Here is a 17,504-nt window from a genome sequence, read left to right on the forward strand (position 1 = left end):
GAAGGCTTTTTGGAGTGTGTAGAGCTTACAGTCTGTTCTGTTGATCTGAGGAAAACAAGGGAAGTTGTTGTTCCAGCAGGGGTGGGCTTGGTTGAGCTCTAGGAAGCTAGCAGCAGAGTATTATGAATCACTCTCTCTGCTTTATCATCTGAGAAGGTTTAGTGTTTGGCGTGTAGATAGAAAAACAGATACACCAAGTGTGAAATGTACCCGTTTGGCTTTTAATGAGGTAAAATAAAGATGAAGCCATGTGCAGTTATGCAGCCTCATGGAAGAGAGCTTCTTTTTTTATTTCTCTTTTAGATTTACAAGAAAGTATATCTAGAATACATCGAACAATTGAATTGATGTACTCTGACAAAACAATGGTCCAAGTAAGTACAATTTCTGCATGAAATAAAACAAATCCTTTTTGTCACTTTAATAAAAGTTCTTTTATGCTTGAAAATAGAGCAGGTATACAACAATTATATATAATGGCTTGAGAAATTTCATTGGAAAGTCATAATGGGTTTTGAAAACCTGTTAAGTAAGGACAGTCAGATGAAAGGGAATATTACAATATTTTACAGGTGGCATACTTGAGTTTAAGCAGCTTTGTGATGAAAAGCCCAAATACGTTCTATTTCTGATCCACTTTCTTGACTTGAATGCAGAACTTCAGGTTTTGTTTAACACAATAAAATTTTCTCACCTTGATCTGACCATACTGCTAGGTAATCTTACGGCTTTTAGGTGGAAAAGCATTAGACATAGGAAACAATTATTTTTATACTTCAATGCTTATTGCGTTTGTGTATTGCAACTTCCATGCTAATACTTAGGAATTCAAGGCTCCTGATTTAAATTTATAGTTAATAATGCCAGTGGGCTTGTTGTTTTTTGTTTTGTTTTTTTTTTTCTTTTCTATTAAAAAACCCCAACAAAATCCTCTGTCTAGATTTAGTATCAGTCACAACCTTGCCTATTAGTCTGAGATGCCTTTTAGGGAGATTCTCGTGCTGTGTAATCTGAACAGCGTTTTTAGAATGCTTTACTATGGAGTTGTGGCTCCTCTGGTATTTCTTATGTTCATATATTTGTGTTCACTCACTTTGACAGATTTTAAGCTTAAAGATTACTTCCTCTGTTACTTTGTTAGGAAAAAGAACTATTTTCCTTCCATGTAAGATCTGTTCAGTTTACAGTTTTCCTTGAGGTATGTCTTCATTTTGTACATGGCTTGTAATACTTCCTGGCAGCTGAACTCTGATGTTAAGGATTTCAGGCAGACTTGCCTAGATGGCTTTCTTTAAGCTTCCTACTGGCAGGCATTTTCTTTACTGGAATATTCGTGTTGTAACAGGAAGGCTACAGGCTACATATCATCTTACAGCAAAATGAAGTAATTTGCTAATTTCACATCCAAACAGCCTACCTGTGTTGGCTTAGGTGTTACAGGAGGAAATACCTCTGCATGGTGAAGATATGTCAGCAATCATTACAATGGAAAAAGGGGATTACTTAGGAAAACACCTTGTCCTAGTGCAGATTTTTATAACATAAAGTAGATGTTTTTGGTTTTGTTTTGGAACAGAATTCTAGAAACAGGAGGATGAAAACAGTATATAGATTTGTAGAGGGTGTTCCTGTGCTGTGTCTGAAAGTAGTGAGGTGTGTTAAGTGATAGTTACGGAACAAGTAGGTACTGAACCCATCTGAAATCTCAGGCTGGCAGAGAAGGCTGCTCTTCCACAGCTCAGCTCGTTTTGTCCCTGTGGGTGTTTTCGTGCAATAGGAAGGAGGCAGATGCATACAGCTGTCTACTTTTGCTGCCTCTGCAGCTGGACAGTTGGATAGCTCAGTATTGCCCCATTCTATGGGAGCAGTTTCACATTGATGTTTTCCTCTGAATGATAAGATTGCAGCACTGAAAGCTTTTCTCTCATGAGTCAATAAGATCTGGGCATGTAAAACTAAACTTTTTAAGGAAAGCGTATTACATTTGTGGGATATTTCCTAGTGTTCTTATGAATTATTTAAGAAGCTTCTCTTGTCCTTGTGTCCTTTTCGATTCTAAGGAAATTACAATTGCTCATAAAACCCTTGTCAAATTGTCATATGAAATATATTCTCAAAATTCTTATTTTGTCTTGTCCTCCTGAGTGTTTCATCAGCTGCTTATTTGATTATTTCCCTCTTTAAAGAGACGCACCTGTTTTTCCTGTGGGAATTCCTCTTTGATATATTAGCTTTGATATGTCTGTTCTGTACCTACATGTTGAAGAGGTTGGTGAAGCTCTATTTCTGTTTCATGAGTAGTAAGTGTGAGCTAAGAAGTTTAATGCCAACTATTTACTGGATTTGTTGCCCCGTATGTTAATTACTGTTGATATAATGGCTTATCACAAGATATGCCCATTGGCACTGGACTCGCCTGTCTGCCAGTCACAAACCTCTCTGGAGAACCTTCCTGGAAGCTCGGCATGGATGACTGGCAGCTGGTTCTCCAGAACTGGAGGAAGGGGTAGGGGGCCTCAAGCTGACCCTGTTAGCATGGTTTTAAGTAAAACGATTTAAATTCAGCTGGGATTTTAATGCCCTATTTTGGAGTGAGGAAATTTTATTGCCAAAGTCTGAAGAGACTTCACTTACTTTTTATTTATTTATTTTTTAATCAGGATCTTTATATATTTATGTGCATATGCGTGGGCTTGCAATCATTTTAAGAAGGCTTTCACACTGTTTTGATAACAGATGTTAAAAACCCCAGAACATTCAAATTTAAGGACTTGCTAAGATTTCTTCTGTGTGTGCTGCTTGTGCTTGGGAGATTTACTGTGCCGTTTGGTCTCTGGGATGACAGACTGTTTGATTCCAGCTGCTGTGCAGTCAGCCAGCTTTATAGTTCAAGGAAGGTTGCAAAATCTCCAGCACTTGCATATAGCCTGGAAGAGAATGATCAGGCTAAAAATAACTTCAGGGAGTTTATGAAGTCATAGTTACATATTTATTTACAGTTACTGATTATTGTGGTGCTGAAATATTTTTTGCAACAAATATTTAGTGCACCTTGTGTTAAATAGACCATTTATCTACTGTCCAGACTGTGACACAGTAGAAGATGGTTTCGGGGTTTTCATCCTAGCTGAGCTGTTGTCATTCAGGCATACTGTGCATAGCAGGGAAGATTGGTTTTCTCTTTTATGTTGCGTGTGCTGTTTCAGCAGGTTAAAATGAGCAGCATGTGCTTTTCAAACACTTAAAAGTAAGGAAGCACTCCTACATCTCTCTTCTTCGGATTTCCAGCTACTTATATAGAAACAAAGTTTCCCATTCTTCTTACTTGTCAGTGAATACATGGGATACTTTTTAGATTGATCCTAGGAACAGACATCTTCCTCCTTTGCCTCAGGAGGAGGGAGGTCTTCATGTGTTCCGTGCTTCTCTTAGCAATGCTTCCACTGATATGGTTAAAATAATGGAAAACAGTTGTATTCCTATTCTACTGTAAAAATTTTAAATTTGGGTAATGGCAGTATTCAACTCCCAGATATTTCTTTAAATAAACTCTTAGTGGCATGTAGAAAGCACAGAGCTGTTTACCTTGAATTTGCATGTGCCTTTCCAGACTTCAGGACAAGTTTACAAAGTCAGAACTGGAGCAAATCATGGACACTCAAGGCAGACATTTGAGGGTTTCTGTAGATACAAGGAAAGTAGGAATATTAAGGAATTAAGAAAAGAGGATGCCTAGCAGTGAAGGCAGCAGAGTAGACATTTATGCTCACTAGTGTTTTTAAGATCTTTTGTGACAAGTAGCGGTAAGTAAAATGGTTCAAAGTCCTTATGCTCAGTGGATTGGTAGTTTTACCTTTTTGGTTTTCCTTTGTGTTGTGTTTTGCTCCTGTTTAATTTTGGTTTTGTTACTTTTATTTAATGTAGCTATTATCACTGGCAGGTAGTAGAAACTAGATGCTTGGAATAAGAGTTTGACATTTTGTGGTTTGTTTTGTTTTGTTTTTTTAAGGTTCCTTACAGGTTGCATGCTGTGCTAGTTCATGAAGGTCAAGCTAATGCAGGACACTACTGGGCCTATATTTATGACCATCACCAAAACAGATGGATGAAATACAATGATATTTCTGTGACAAAGTCAACCTGGGAAGAGTTGGAACGGGATTCTTTTGGTGGTTACAGGAATGCCAGTGCATATTGCTTAATGTATATCAATGATAAGGAGCAATACTTGATACAAGGTAATGTTGTGGATATGCTTTCTGCATGATATAGAATAGCTGAATATGCTGAATATATTGATAAATCGAGATTCTTTTGGATGGATTTCCAGATTTTTGAAATGGGTTTTTTTAATAATTACTAAGATTCTATTTCTGCTCATAACTGTTGGTCACATTGTTTTTTGTGTGTGGAACAATTGCTCTTCAACTTCCAGATTAATAAAGATAATGCCAGTTTTTCAGCATTATTAAGAGAGCAAAATAAACTACGTTTGCTAATTTGTAAACATTTAGCAATTTCGTGTTGAGATGTGAATACCGTGGCCTTACTAACCACATGTTAAAGCAAAGTCATATATGGATTGGGAAATTTTTTTCAGGTCATGTAGTAGTATGTAACTATAAGGCTTGTATGGAAGTTTTTGGAGAGAGGGCAAAGATCCCTTAGCATGAATTTTGTGGGGCCTGATAATGGCAGCTAGGGAGCTCTGACTGTGAAAATGGCCAGAGATTCAGTAACAGGTGGTGGAAAATGTTCATGTTCCTATTTTTTCATAGGGCAGAAAGCTGGAGTGTGCACATTTGCTCAGTTTTTAAATGAGAACCGATATTAATCTTGGCATTTCTAGATTAACAGATTAGTAGTCGACTTGCAGCCATAGGGTTTATGGGCCCTGTAGGGTGGCTGTACCACTCTTAATTAAGTTTGAGGCCTGCTTGCTGCAGGACAATTACAGGCAATTGATCCCCTAGCATCTGGGATACTCTTGCAGTATCCCAGAAAGCATACTCTTTCCTTTTCTCAAAGCAAAAAGGAAGGTTACTCAAAGTAGCCGGTGTTCTTAGCAGTTGACCTTACAAATCCCTGTAGGCCCACTCTCCTTCCCCTCTTCTGCTGGCAAGTTGAATAATGTCCAGCTCTGTGTGGCAGTAATCAAGCTATAGTGTGGTTTTGTGAGGGTTTTTTTTTTTTTTACTAAATGTTCACAGTTATAGGGTGCTCATGGCCCAAGAGGCTCATTTTTCAAAATGGTAGTGATCTTGTGGGGCCCAAGAACATATAATCCAAAGATCACAAGAGCAGTAGCCATACATCTCAGTAGCAGACAGTGTCTGACCAATAGTAAAATCAGTCAAAAGTAATATAGCTTTGGCATTTTGATGCTGTACTGTATGTTTTTAGTAATTTAGTTGAGGAAACTTGTTGAACATACTTCCTTTTCCCCTATTCTTTCTTTTTCTGAAATTTGTATTTCATGTTACTGCAGAGGAGTTTAACAAAGAAACGGGACAGATCCTTGTTGGAATGGACACGCTACCTTCTGATCTAAGGGATTATGTCAAGGAAGACAATAAACGTTTTGAAAAAGAACTTGAAGAATGGGATGCAGAACTCGCTCAGAAAGCACAGCAGGAGAAGTTGTTATCTCAGATACCCAGGGCACCAGCACCCTCACCTGCTCCAGGTTAGCTTCTTCTACCTGTTCGTAAAAGGAGTAGAACAAAAAAAAAATCACTGGCTTTTGTATATATTGTTTTTCATCTTGAGAGGAAGAAAAAGTTAATTTTTGTCATCTTTGATGATAACTATTTACTTGGCCAAGGTAACTGTACTTGAAGGTTCATCTGGGAGTTTGTTTGCATTTTATTTCTTTTATTTAAAGTAAAAGAAAAAAAAATCTTGGCTCTTCTGCTTTTTCCATAGCAAAAGTCGTCTTTGAGAATTTATTAGTCCATAAGTGATGTATATTCTTCTATTCAGAGTGATTGAGTAGAAGACCGTCCTTCACATTTTAAATTGGGACAAAATTTAGAGCTGAAGAGAAGAATAATTTATTTGGAGTGATGTATTGAATAGATATAGCAATAGTAGGGCCTGCTTAAGAAACTATTGTGTAAAAACGAGGGTGTTAAAACTGTGGAAAATATTCTGAACACCAACACTGAGGCCAGTGCTGTTAGAAACCCAGCTAATAAGACCACTGGCAGTCTGACTATAAAACATATGCTTGCTTTGACACAGGAAAAGCTGTTGGGTTTTAGGTTACATCCACCTTGTGGTCCATTGCAGAATGCTGTATGTACATTATGTGAAAGATGACACGATGGATTTGTGTAATGAGACTGCTAAGCATATATTTCTCATAATTATTACTACAAACTGGATGTAAAAAGTGCAGTGGTTTAATGACATTTTTCTTTTTGCAAACTATGGAGAATGACTTCATCTTCTATATGTTTTGACTTCACAGACACTTTGAGACTGGTTTTAGTTCTTTTGTTAGTAATGGAAAGTACTAAATGAATGTCATGTTTGCCAAATCTGCTTTCATCATATAACGAACAAAAGACGCTATTTATGCTGATCAATTTTATTTCCCTCAAGTGGGGGAGGCTTTGAGATTTCCCTTAGACAGAAGAATATAATGTGTTGATAATTTTGCAAAGTAAAAATACATCTGGCACTCAAGTGGCTGTAGGTCATTCCGTATATTGGAATGTCCAAGTAGAATCTCATCCTTGTTCCCTGTATTCCCCCATATGATTGATGAGAACCCACCACTCAAGAGCTTTAGTGGGTCTATAGACAGGACGGGTCTGTTGTTCTTAATATAAAATCACGGGTCCATTTTTATATGTAAGCGTTAAAAATGACCTGAGACTAAGACTGGTGTAAAGTTGTGTTTGTGAATGGTGTGACCTACCCTGCATTTTCTGTGTGGATTACCTTATCTATGAGATGGTGATCCAAATGCAACTAATCAATTAAAAAATTATGCTTATGTTAACACACAAAATTTTTATCTTATTTCTGTTCACGAAGTTCAAGCAGGAGAACCAGAATATTTAGAGCAGCCATCAAGAACTGATATTTCAAAGCACTTAAAAGAAGATTCTGTACAAGCAATCAATAAAGCTTTAGCTGAACAAGAAGATAGAGGTCCAGAAGCTATAATGGATACGGTGAGGATATTTTGAAGCTTGGAATACTACTTTTGCTTTTATTTTGCAGTGGAAATGGTACAATAGCTGCTAAAAGGGGGTGTGTGTGGAAACTTCGAACTGAAAATTGCTGTTTCATCAGGGACTGCCCAACACTAAAGTCCATTCAGAAAGAGTGTACTACAGTAAGGGGTGTAGTAGAAGAAAAATACATAGACGTCCTCTACGTGATTGAAGTACTTGTCAAGAGTACAGCATATTGTTCAAACGACAATCATGTGTTTGTGCCCACCATCTTTTCAAAATGTTAGATGGTTCCATTTATTTTTGGGGAATAAACATTGATAGTCCGTGTAAAAGACTTAAATAAACATTCAGGTTTTTGTCTGAGAAATATAAGATTATAATTGAGTTCCCTTGAAAGACCTATGGAAGCTAAAGTAGCTTTCAAAGAAAAGGTTTTTTCAACAGTATTTGTAGGTTTAATGCAAATTCACAACTTGAAAATTATTTCTTGTGGTTCATCAGAAGCATGTATTAACTTAAAATGGTTATAAGAATTAGTGCTGGGTGATCCTGTTTTCACTTCATACAAAAAATACTAGCAGGAATTGGAAATTTACTACGTAAGTTACTAGTGAAACTAATATTTAACAGTTTTTTCTTTCAGCAAATATTTTTTTAGTTCCCTGTATGTATATAAATAAATAACCAATGTATTTTGCCACAAAAGCATGTGCCTTTAAAACAGTATATGCATCTGTCTTGGAACTGTATCCGTAAGGATAAAACATACGAAATGTATAGGATAGCTTCCTTAGGTACTCCAAGTAACCACAGGAGATATATACAATTTAGGTCTGTGCAAAATTTGAAGCATGCTTCCAAAGTTCAGGTTCTCATTAAACAAAAGCAGTCTAGCCCCAGGTATCTTTGAGGCCAACAGAAAAGTCCACTTCAAACGTTTGAAAATGAGGTGACAGCTTGACTCTTACATGGGACGTGTTTTCCATTCCTCTCTCCTGTGATGTCAGGGAAGCAGAGAAGTGCGCTTTCTCTGCTAAACTGAAATCAAAGGCCACAGGGAAACTATTCCAACCCTTGATGAAAAGATGCTCTACCACTAATGTTTTAGGCTACTGCATATCTGATGGTTTTGAGTTCTCAGAACACAGAACATCTTAGGGGGAGTCTCTTTAATATGAGTTAGCTCCAGCTGAAGGGGTAGTTGTGAAGATACTAAACCCATGATAAAATGTCTTGCATGGTGCTGTACTCATTCTGGGGTCTGTGGGCATCTGTCCCGGTGGGATGGGGAAGATTCTTACAGAGTTAATTCTACAGATCAAGTGTTTTAGTTTAGGCTAGTGACACTTTGCACAGTGATCAGCCTTAGAACTTAAACCACAACATCTCTGTATACCCAAGTTTCACTTAGACAGAATTATGCTTCCTTCTCAGTTTATCAGCATGATCTTTAATTATTCTAGTTCCATATGCATTCTGACATGCGGGTATATATTCCTTTCCTCCACTTTCTGTTTGTCTGCTTTAAAAGAAGGAAAGCCAACATCAGACCATGCAATAAACAGGATTGTAGATTAGCCACCACATGATCATTTGTGTCCATTTTCCTGCCTTTTGTCCTTTTTTCTGCCCTCTGATTGCACAATCTTCTTTTGTATTTATATGGTGCTGGGTGTAAATGGATACTCCATGTGTTTCTGGAATCATTCGCTAAAAATGAGACTACTGTAATAGTTGCAGAACAAGTAGCCTGGCACTCTGCTTAGGATAGACTCAAGGTTTAAGTTCTGCAAATGTTGTAAACTGGCTATTATACAATGATAGACCATAGGAACCGTGATTTGTCTCCATTGTTTAAAACTTACCTGAACATAGCAAGAATTTTGGTGACTAGCATAATCTTCCCCTGTTTTTCTGTGTAATTAGTCTTCTAAAAAAATAAACCAGTTGGATGTAATGCGCCTTTAAATATATTTTCAAATACCTTGATTGCTAGAGGCTTTTTTTCTCTTAAAGTATTAAGGAATGTTAGCCTTTGGCTTGTTGCTATCCCTTAGTATGGATTCATCAGATACTTCAGATATTTATTGTCTTTTTGGTGAAATGTATGAAAAGAAGTGGTGGGTTCACATTCTTTAACAACTGCCTGGAATTGGTAGTGGATGTTAAAGTTGCAATACTGGTATACTAACCTGTAGGTGGGTGAATAAAGAACAACTGAAGTGGGGTTTTTTTAATAATTAATGGCTTAATTTTAAAATATACTTCTTAAAAATCAACAAACTGTAAGTAATTAGAGTATATAAGTGATACATGTAATTTTTCCTCAGAATTTCAGCAGTGCGCATGATTTGACTTGATCAGCGTCAGTTTGCGCCTTTCCATAATTTTCTCTTATTTTCTGATTATTTAATTTTTTTTCCCCCACTCACATACTGATAATGGTTTTTTTTCTGCAGAAAGCTGATAATGCCCCAGCTCAACCAGCTCCTAACCAGCGAGTTGTAGAGGTGGCGATTCCCGATGTAGGGACTTTTGTGATTGAGTCAGAGGAGGGGGGTTATGACGATGAGGTACATTTGATTGCAGTTGTGTGCACCGCTCCTTCTCGGTGCTTTTTTGTGCTGCCTGCCTGATGAGAATTTTTGGCATGTTTGCACATTGTGGCACCTAACAGATTTCTGCAAAACTAAATGCTTAGTGATTTGTTACCTTAACAATGTCTTAATTTGTAATGAAATGAGAAAGGAAAGCACTAGCTACTCTAATTGGGCACGCTTTGCATGGTACCATTTACACTGGAGGTGTATTTGTCTTTTTAGCTGTGGAAGTTGAGTGTTTGTGTTAGGCCAGATCGCATTTGAAATGCTGGTCCTAGATTGTGGACTACTACATTATTTAAAAAATGACAAGATGGCAAGTGATCTTAGTGTTTGTGCTTTCTTGTCCAATAAAGCTAAAATTCGAGTCTGATACCTTATTTGCCAATGCCAAGGTTAAGCTTTTCAAACTCAAAGGATTAAGTTATCCATGGAAATAACCTGAAACTGATACAGCTGGTGGAGCTGACTCTTCCAAAGCTTAAGAAACAAAAAACAAAAGTTGTTGCCCTCCTCCTCAAATCAAACCCAGGATGGTGTGTGTACCTAGTACTACTTGAGGAACAAATGTTATCTGCCCATGGTATCCTGAGAAACCAACCCTGACAGGTCATCAAACTGTCCTGCCTTGGCACTGTTTACTCGATGTTTGTTTTGGTTGGGGATAGCGTTGTTGCAGCCCATATTCTCAGGTGTCTAAGCATATGTTCTAGGGTGGACTATGGGGAGCTTTTGCCTTCCTAGGCAAATCGATATTTCAGGTCATTCTGCCCTGTAAATGTGATCAGTTGTAACTAGGAGTATGGGATGGGGAATAAAATTATTTAATTGACATCATCACACTGGCTTGTTGTTTTCCCCACCGTTGTTCCCGTACTTTTCTCTTTCTAGAGGATGCTGACTTTCTTCCCTATTTCCATGTTCTGTTTGTAAGCGTATTCACTTGGTTTTTTTAATGTTCTTCTTGTGTGGGAAACCCTTCCAGAAGGTTTAGGGTTTTTTGTCTTCTGTTGCTGTGCAAGTTACTGTGCCAGCTGTACCTTGGGCAGGGAGAGAGGGAGTTTTTCTTTGCTCACAGATAACAAAGGGGAAAGGCCTTTCTGAGTAAACTAGACGTATCAAATTGTTTGTATATAACTGGTATGAATAGCTGTGAGATCTGTGTTTTATGTTTGGCTTTGTGTTGTTAAATGTTTTAAGAATTTGTCTGCAAATGTTTCAGGGACCAATTGTATTTTCAGCAATGGGGTCCCTTATTTTGATATTGAACTATGCATAAAATACAGGCTTTGTAGTTTACTATGGTTTTAGTATAATGTATATAATAGTGTATAGAAAGTGTGAGTAGTTGATTTTTCTTCTTGAAACTGGCCACGGTTAGCACTCATCAATATGTAGTTTCTGATGGATACTAATGCTGAAGGATGCATGTTCCTTTCCTAGGAAGTTTTGACTGTGTAACTTTTTAATTGTTTTTGACATAGTTCTTTTGGGTTTTTTTTTTTTTTTTTTTTTTTGTGGGTGGGTGTTTGTTTGTTTGTTTTGTTTTTGTAAGCCGCCTGTAATCATATGTCCTTATAGTAAAAATAGATACACATGCCATGACTGACTTGCAGAATGTGTACACCAAATCTGTATTGAAATGTGCCATTTCAATGTGTGCATGCATTAAGTTGCATTTTATCTTGCATGAGACTAAAAGCATATTGAATTTGGTCATTAAAATATTAATCATTCAAAACTTTTACCTTAAATCCCTTGTGGCAGGTCATGCTGACCCCGAACATGCAAGGTATTATCATGGCTATAGGTAAAGCCAGGAATGTTTATGACAGGTGTGGGCCAGAAGCAGGGTTCTTTAAGGTACAACTAACATTTTCAACTTTTTCTCCTCTGACTTTTGTTGTTAGATAAGCTTCTCCCTCCACCCTTTAATGCGTATTAAGGCTGTTCCAGCATTTATACATACTCTGATATCATTCCTCCATTTAGATACTTCTCCCTTTGAAAACCAGGCTATTTCCCTGTCAATTCAGCAGTACACTGCCTTGATATTAGTACCTTATATACCTTTCTGCATTTTAGCTTTCTAATCATAGTAGCATGAAATTTAGGTATGTACTCAATAAGAATATGTATTATTTCCCGTTAGTAACAAAACCCATGCCTTTGCTAGACTGTTTGGGACATCAGATTTTTTTCACCCAGGGACATCGGTGTTTAGTCATTTGTTATTTATTTCAGAGATGTTCTTGTTTTATAGTCCTGAAAAGATTTTTAGTAGATCTAAATTACTTTGTGTAACTGCATGTATGTCAATACTGTTTATTTATGGGGTGTTTTATTACTGGGAATTAGACATAAGGTTTTTTGTGGTTATGGCTCTTCACAATGATACTAGATTTTCAAATGTGTTTATTGTCTTAAATATACAAATTTCTGAGCATTTTTAGCTCATGATCTTTTGAATTTTCAGGGTATTAGAGAATTACTTCGACATGATGTAAAATCCTCTCATGTGATTTGGAGCAGGGAAAGAAGTTTCTTGCTTGTCATTAAGTAGCAATCTGTTTTCTTCTTATTCTTAATGGTGTAGTTGCACCAGAAGAAACTGTAAAAAGCAAAAGAAACAAAAGCCCCCAAACAAACAATAAACAAACAAAACCCAAGTAAAAACCACCACCACCACAGGATCCTCAAACGCCTTGATAAAGAAATTGAACTCTCATGGGTTGGTTGGTTTGTCTGTTTGTGTGGGTTCCTGTAATGGATACCTGTAATGGACCATAACATTTATTTACAGGGCTGTGTCTGTTAACTGTGCCTGCCCTCAGGGAATGGAGAGACACCTGCCGTATATTCTGTTTAGTGAAATAGGTTTTGTTTTGGATTCAGTGATGGGTTTTTTGCTTTGGTTTGGTTTTGTATTTTTTCCCCCAAATTTATTACTTAATGAAAATATGTCTTTTTTTTTTTCTTTGTTATTTCTGTTCAGTTGATAAAACCCTCCTCATTTGGTCAAATCAAACTTTTAACTGGAAAGTTTGATTGCAGCTAAATATTTTTTGAATATGAAGGGTGTTTTGATAATTTTAAAACAGAAATGCAGTTCAAAATAAATTTCTTTTTAGTGCTTCAGAGTTATCAAAACAGTGCTCAGTTGAAGTGTTCTTTGGTCTTTAATTTTGAATGCTTAAACATTTTCACTTCATGGGGACAGAATTTTGTCTTTGAGTGGGAAAATGTTCTGACACCAAATTGTTGGAGAGTAGGAAAGTTTCCTCACTCATTTTTTGCTGATTCATGTTTTCAGTAACTTAAAAGGGGTGGAATATGCTTCATTTGTGAGGAATACATTAGTATGAATGTATGCAGATGAAGCAGTCCTATTTAGTAACAAAATTTGTATTTTGAAATGTATCAGATGAAATCTCATCTTAATAAATCTATTATTTAAGTAAAAGCTTCTATAATATTTTTTTAATACTGTCATACTCTGGGTCTCTTCATGTGTTTGATTTTTATAAAGTGAGTGTTTACAGAAAATTGTGGGTTCTTTTCTTTGATGTCTTTATTTTAGTGTAACTTAGATAAAACCCATTTAATGTGGGTCATTGTTACTGCTAAAGTTTCACTTCCCCTTTAGAGTGAAAGGCTTGAGACGTGACTAATACAAACCTGTGAAGATGTTTCTTCATCAATGACCTCTTCCAATCATCCTTCTTTAAGCTTTATAGACAGTTCCTTGCAGAATGTTTGCCTTAAAATTTTTATATAACATTCTCAGTGAGAAAATGAAAGCATGTGATACTTTTTTCTATCATCCCTTTATCCTGTATTCTGTGTAAAGAATTAGTGTAGTTTTTTTAATTGTACATAGGATTTCTGAATCTGTAGTAAAACATTTTTTGTTTACATACGTATATAAAAATAGAGGGCTTGTGTTGCTTTTTTCCCCTACTTCTAAGTAGTTATTTGAAAAATTAAATGCCTGATAGCAATTGTTTTTTTGTTTCTGGCCTACCCCAATAAACAGGGTTAGTTGCTCATGTTGGTTTTCTAATGGTAGAATATCTTCCGATATAAGATAATAGAAACCCTGTCTGTGGCTTTTGATATTTATAATTGGTCCTCACAAACTTCCTTTTTAATGATAATGCATATGTGTAGTATTTAAAAATATTGATGCAGAGCATTCTCTTTAGTTTTAAAGTTCTCCCTGTGCTCTGTGTTTAAGCCTATATGAATAGTATCCTACCCATGTGTTTAGCCCTGAAACAAAATGTGTACTAGTGATGGGAGCCCAAATTTCTCATAGTTAAATATCAAGAATTTACCTGCTACTTCCAGGTATTTCAACATACAGGAATTTGAAATATTAAAGAGGTTATTTTTCTGTTGGCTTTAGTTTATGCTTATGTTGCATGGAAACTTTGCTAATGTGTGAAGCTACTGTGCTAAGTTATTCATTTCAAGTCGACATTTAGTGTTTGCAATCAATTTGATCACCTCCCTGTTTTGAGAGATAAGTTAAGGAACATATTAACATTTGTCACCATATTTCTAATTATTTTTCTTGTTACTCTTATTTAATGCTGTATAGTTTCAGTGAATCAAATCTAATGAATATAACAGATGATGTTCAGTAAAATCTAATGTGCTGGCAAAGCTGGAAAAGTAAACGCTTCTGATGACCTAAAAGTCAATCTAAAGTATTCAGTGAGGACTCTGTCCTGCCCGATAGAAGACCAGTACTATTTGTATTAGAGTATTATTTTCTTTAGAAATCTTACAGTTTGATTTTTTTTAAAAGATCTTTTCAATTCTCACTTAGTGTTTCCAAAATCATACATGTTCCTCAAACTTTCTGTAGAATTTGTTTCATTCATGTATTTGCATTTTAACCGTGTATTAGAGGTACCTTTTTTTACCTTATGAGATTTGTAAAGTATATGAAATCTTATACTGTTTCTGGACTGTAAAAGCTTACAGAAGCCTCTCTAGGGATTGGATAAACCTTCTCTCAGGGAGATGTAGCACAGGATTGGGACTGCTTTTGAAGTAAAGGTCTACCTGGGATTTTGGCAGGCTTAGCTGGGGAGAGAAAGGAACAGCTTTACCGTTTGACTGAGGGTTTTTTGATTGTTTGCTTGGATTTTTTTAACGTAGTTCAGATTTGTTTGAAGTGTGGTCTATGGAATTGCTAAAAAAATATCTTTTAGGCAAAAGGCCATGGGATATGAACTACCTTGTTAGTGTCTACGATGTTCAAGAGTTAAAAGCCAAATGAATAATGTATATTTTTGAAATTATTTAGGCAATTAAATTGGAATACACACGCTTGCTAAAATTAGCCCAGGAAGATCCGCCACCTGAATGTGATTACCGCTTGCGTCATGCAATTGTGTACTTCATCCAAAACCAGGCACCAAAGAAGATAATTGAGAGAACATTACTGGAACAGTTTGGAGATCACAATCTTAGCTTTGATGAAAGGTAATAAGATTTGCATGTCTCATTTCCTGTGCTCATGAATGTTCTCTGATGTGTAGAGAGGCCCCTTCATCTTCAGATAGTGTGTGTAGTAGAGGTGTTCGCTAGTATGCTTGTTTGACTTTATCTTCCAGTTAATGGCTTGCAAGTAGATTTTGTAAAAAAATACCCTCTTTATAAAAACCTCTCTAAAAAGAGTAAGGAAGAAGTCAGGCTTCTATTGATATGAAATAAGGAGAAGTACTCAGTGTGGTTCATAGTTTTGCACAAAGATTTCTGTACCTTCTTTCAAAACACTGTGTAAGGCTGTGTAATTTGCATTTCTTCACTGCCCTGAAAGGCAGCAGTAGACAGCAAAGCATTACAAGCTAGATGGGTAACTTACTTGAAAGCAAGAAAATGTCTCTTTTCCACTTGAAATTCCATCTATTTATTTAAATAAATAAATAAATAGAAAGGTAGAGAACATAATTTCTGTGTAGTGTTATTAGAATAACCTTCTAACGTTATTTTGAAGGTGAATATTGGGAAATTTAAAGCTTTCTGAATTTTAAATTAAAAACTGGGCAATGTTGCAATTTAGCAGAATAAAACAAGAAGTAATTCTTAGATAGTACAGATCTCCATCACATGTACTTCAGAAGTATGGCCTCTCCTGCTCATTATACCATGCGTAATAAAAAGTACATTTTTCACAATGTTTTCATACTGGTTTGCGTAAGGCTGTAGCTTATATTATTTGAGGCTGCTGTCTGTGTATGGATAATGTTTGCAAATTTCCAGTAATACTCCATGACTTGTTGCTTTTTGTAAGGTGCCGTAACATAATGAAGGTTGCTCAAGCTAAACTTGAAATGATAAAACCAGATGAAGTAAACATGGAGGAATATGAGGTTAGTGCTTTTTGTGCTTTAATTTAAATTGTAATACGAAATAGTTATCAGTAAGCTCAATTTTATCTTCACAAATTTCTTCTTGTCTTACATTGAGAAGTTAAAACTGGTTATTGAAAACCATTTATTTGTGGGAAGGCTGCTCTGATCAATTGGTCTAAAGCTGGGTTTTTTCCTCACGTCTAATTCTAATGACTTGAGCCATAAATAAATGTCATGTATTTTTGTCATTTACCACTGAACGAGCTAACTGGCTTTCTCTAGTCAGAAACAGCTAGTAACGAAGGAGTGAAAGTGGTTTAAGCCCAGCCTTATGCATACTGAGAACTGGGTCACAGCGTAGTCACATTTGTGGTTTTCTTTCAGCCGTCTCTGCAGCCACTCCCTTTTTTTTAGAACACCAGATTTTTTATTTGCCAAGACCATACATAAACAGTTTATGCATTTAATTTTAATTCCTCTGCCATTTAGAAAAACTTTAGAAAAAGAAAAGAAGAGCAAATCTCAGACATTAAGTATTTGTGACTAATATTTGCCAAAAATAATTCATCTCATATTTACAACTGAATCTGTAGCTGGTTTTACAGTGTCACTTTCAACTCTGCATGATATTGTTCATTAAGGACTCTTAACAGTGGATGCTTACGTCCTAGGCAGATTCCAGTGCACCACTTACACCACATTGTTGTGCTATTAGGTCTAAACAGCTTGTTCAGGAGAACTGTGAGAGTAATCTTTCCCTCAACAAACCTAATTAAAAATATTCACTTGTCATTTCTCATTCCTGGGTTCAGGACCTATAGTAGGTGGTACTACATTACCATGTGCCCTTCCTAGCTCTGAGGGGGGAGGACTCTCACAGTGGGATTGCTGTTGCATTTTTTACGCTGTGCAAGGCTCAGTATTTTACCATTTTCTGAATGGCACTGCACAGGTAAAATAAACAATTCCGGACTTAGCTTTAAGAGTGAGGGAATGGGGGTGTCTTCTATTACCTTGCAGATACCTTCCACTTTTTTAGCTCCTGAGACAGACAATTGGTGGTTTCTCCAAAGATTGTATCAGTATTTGTCCTGTAAAGTGCGTTGGCATTTCATGAACTCGTTCTTTGTGTTGAATCTGTAACTGGCTATATATTATGGTATGTGGTCTCCTATTTTATTTGTAGTTGAAAGTTGGCTACTAACCAACTGCAGTAAAAGTGCCATTCTCACTTACAGCATTTACCTGTAAAGTGTACCAGTAGTCAGTGCATGGTGATGCAGTAAGAGAGAGGTTCTGCTTCAGTGCAAGTATCTCCACAGTCTGAATTGCATTTGTGTTTCTTT

The 17,504-nt window shown here is 36.4% G+C and overlaps 1 protein-coding gene across 4 annotated transcripts in view; it reads left to right on the plus strand.

The window, feature by feature from the left end:
* The window catches only part of USP25 (ubiquitin specific peptidase 25), a 92,563-nt gene that overhangs the window by 67,188 nt on the left and 7,871 nt on the right, over positions 1-17,504 (plus strand). For 3 of the 4 annotated variants that reach the window (XR_003990104.1, XM_030476683.1, XM_030476685.1), the window contains 6 exons: positions 304-374; positions 4,010-4,238; positions 5,489-5,686; positions 7,045-7,184; positions 15,108-15,286; positions 16,098-16,176. Coding sequence is in view for 3 of the 4 variants with exons in the window: in XM_030476683.1 (XP_030332543.1) it covers positions 304-374; positions 4,010-4,238; positions 5,489-5,686; positions 7,045-7,184; positions 15,108-15,286; positions 16,098-16,176 (896 nt within the window). In the remaining variant the exon portion in view is untranslated. Of the gene's footprint in view, positions 1-303; positions 375-4,009; positions 4,239-5,488; positions 5,687-7,044; positions 7,185-9,649; positions 9,764-11,557; positions 11,654-15,107; positions 15,287-16,097; positions 16,177-17,504 lie in introns of all 4 variants that reach the window. The other variant, XM_030476686.1, reaches the window with a different exon arrangement.

The sequence above is a fragment of the Strigops habroptila genome, chromosome 2 (genome assembly GCF_004027225.2).
Source record: "Strigops habroptila isolate Jane chromosome 2, bStrHab1.2.pri, whole genome shotgun sequence".
In the NCBI taxonomy this organism is placed as follows: Eukaryota; Metazoa; Chordata; class Aves; order Psittaciformes; family Psittacidae; genus Strigops; species Strigops habroptila.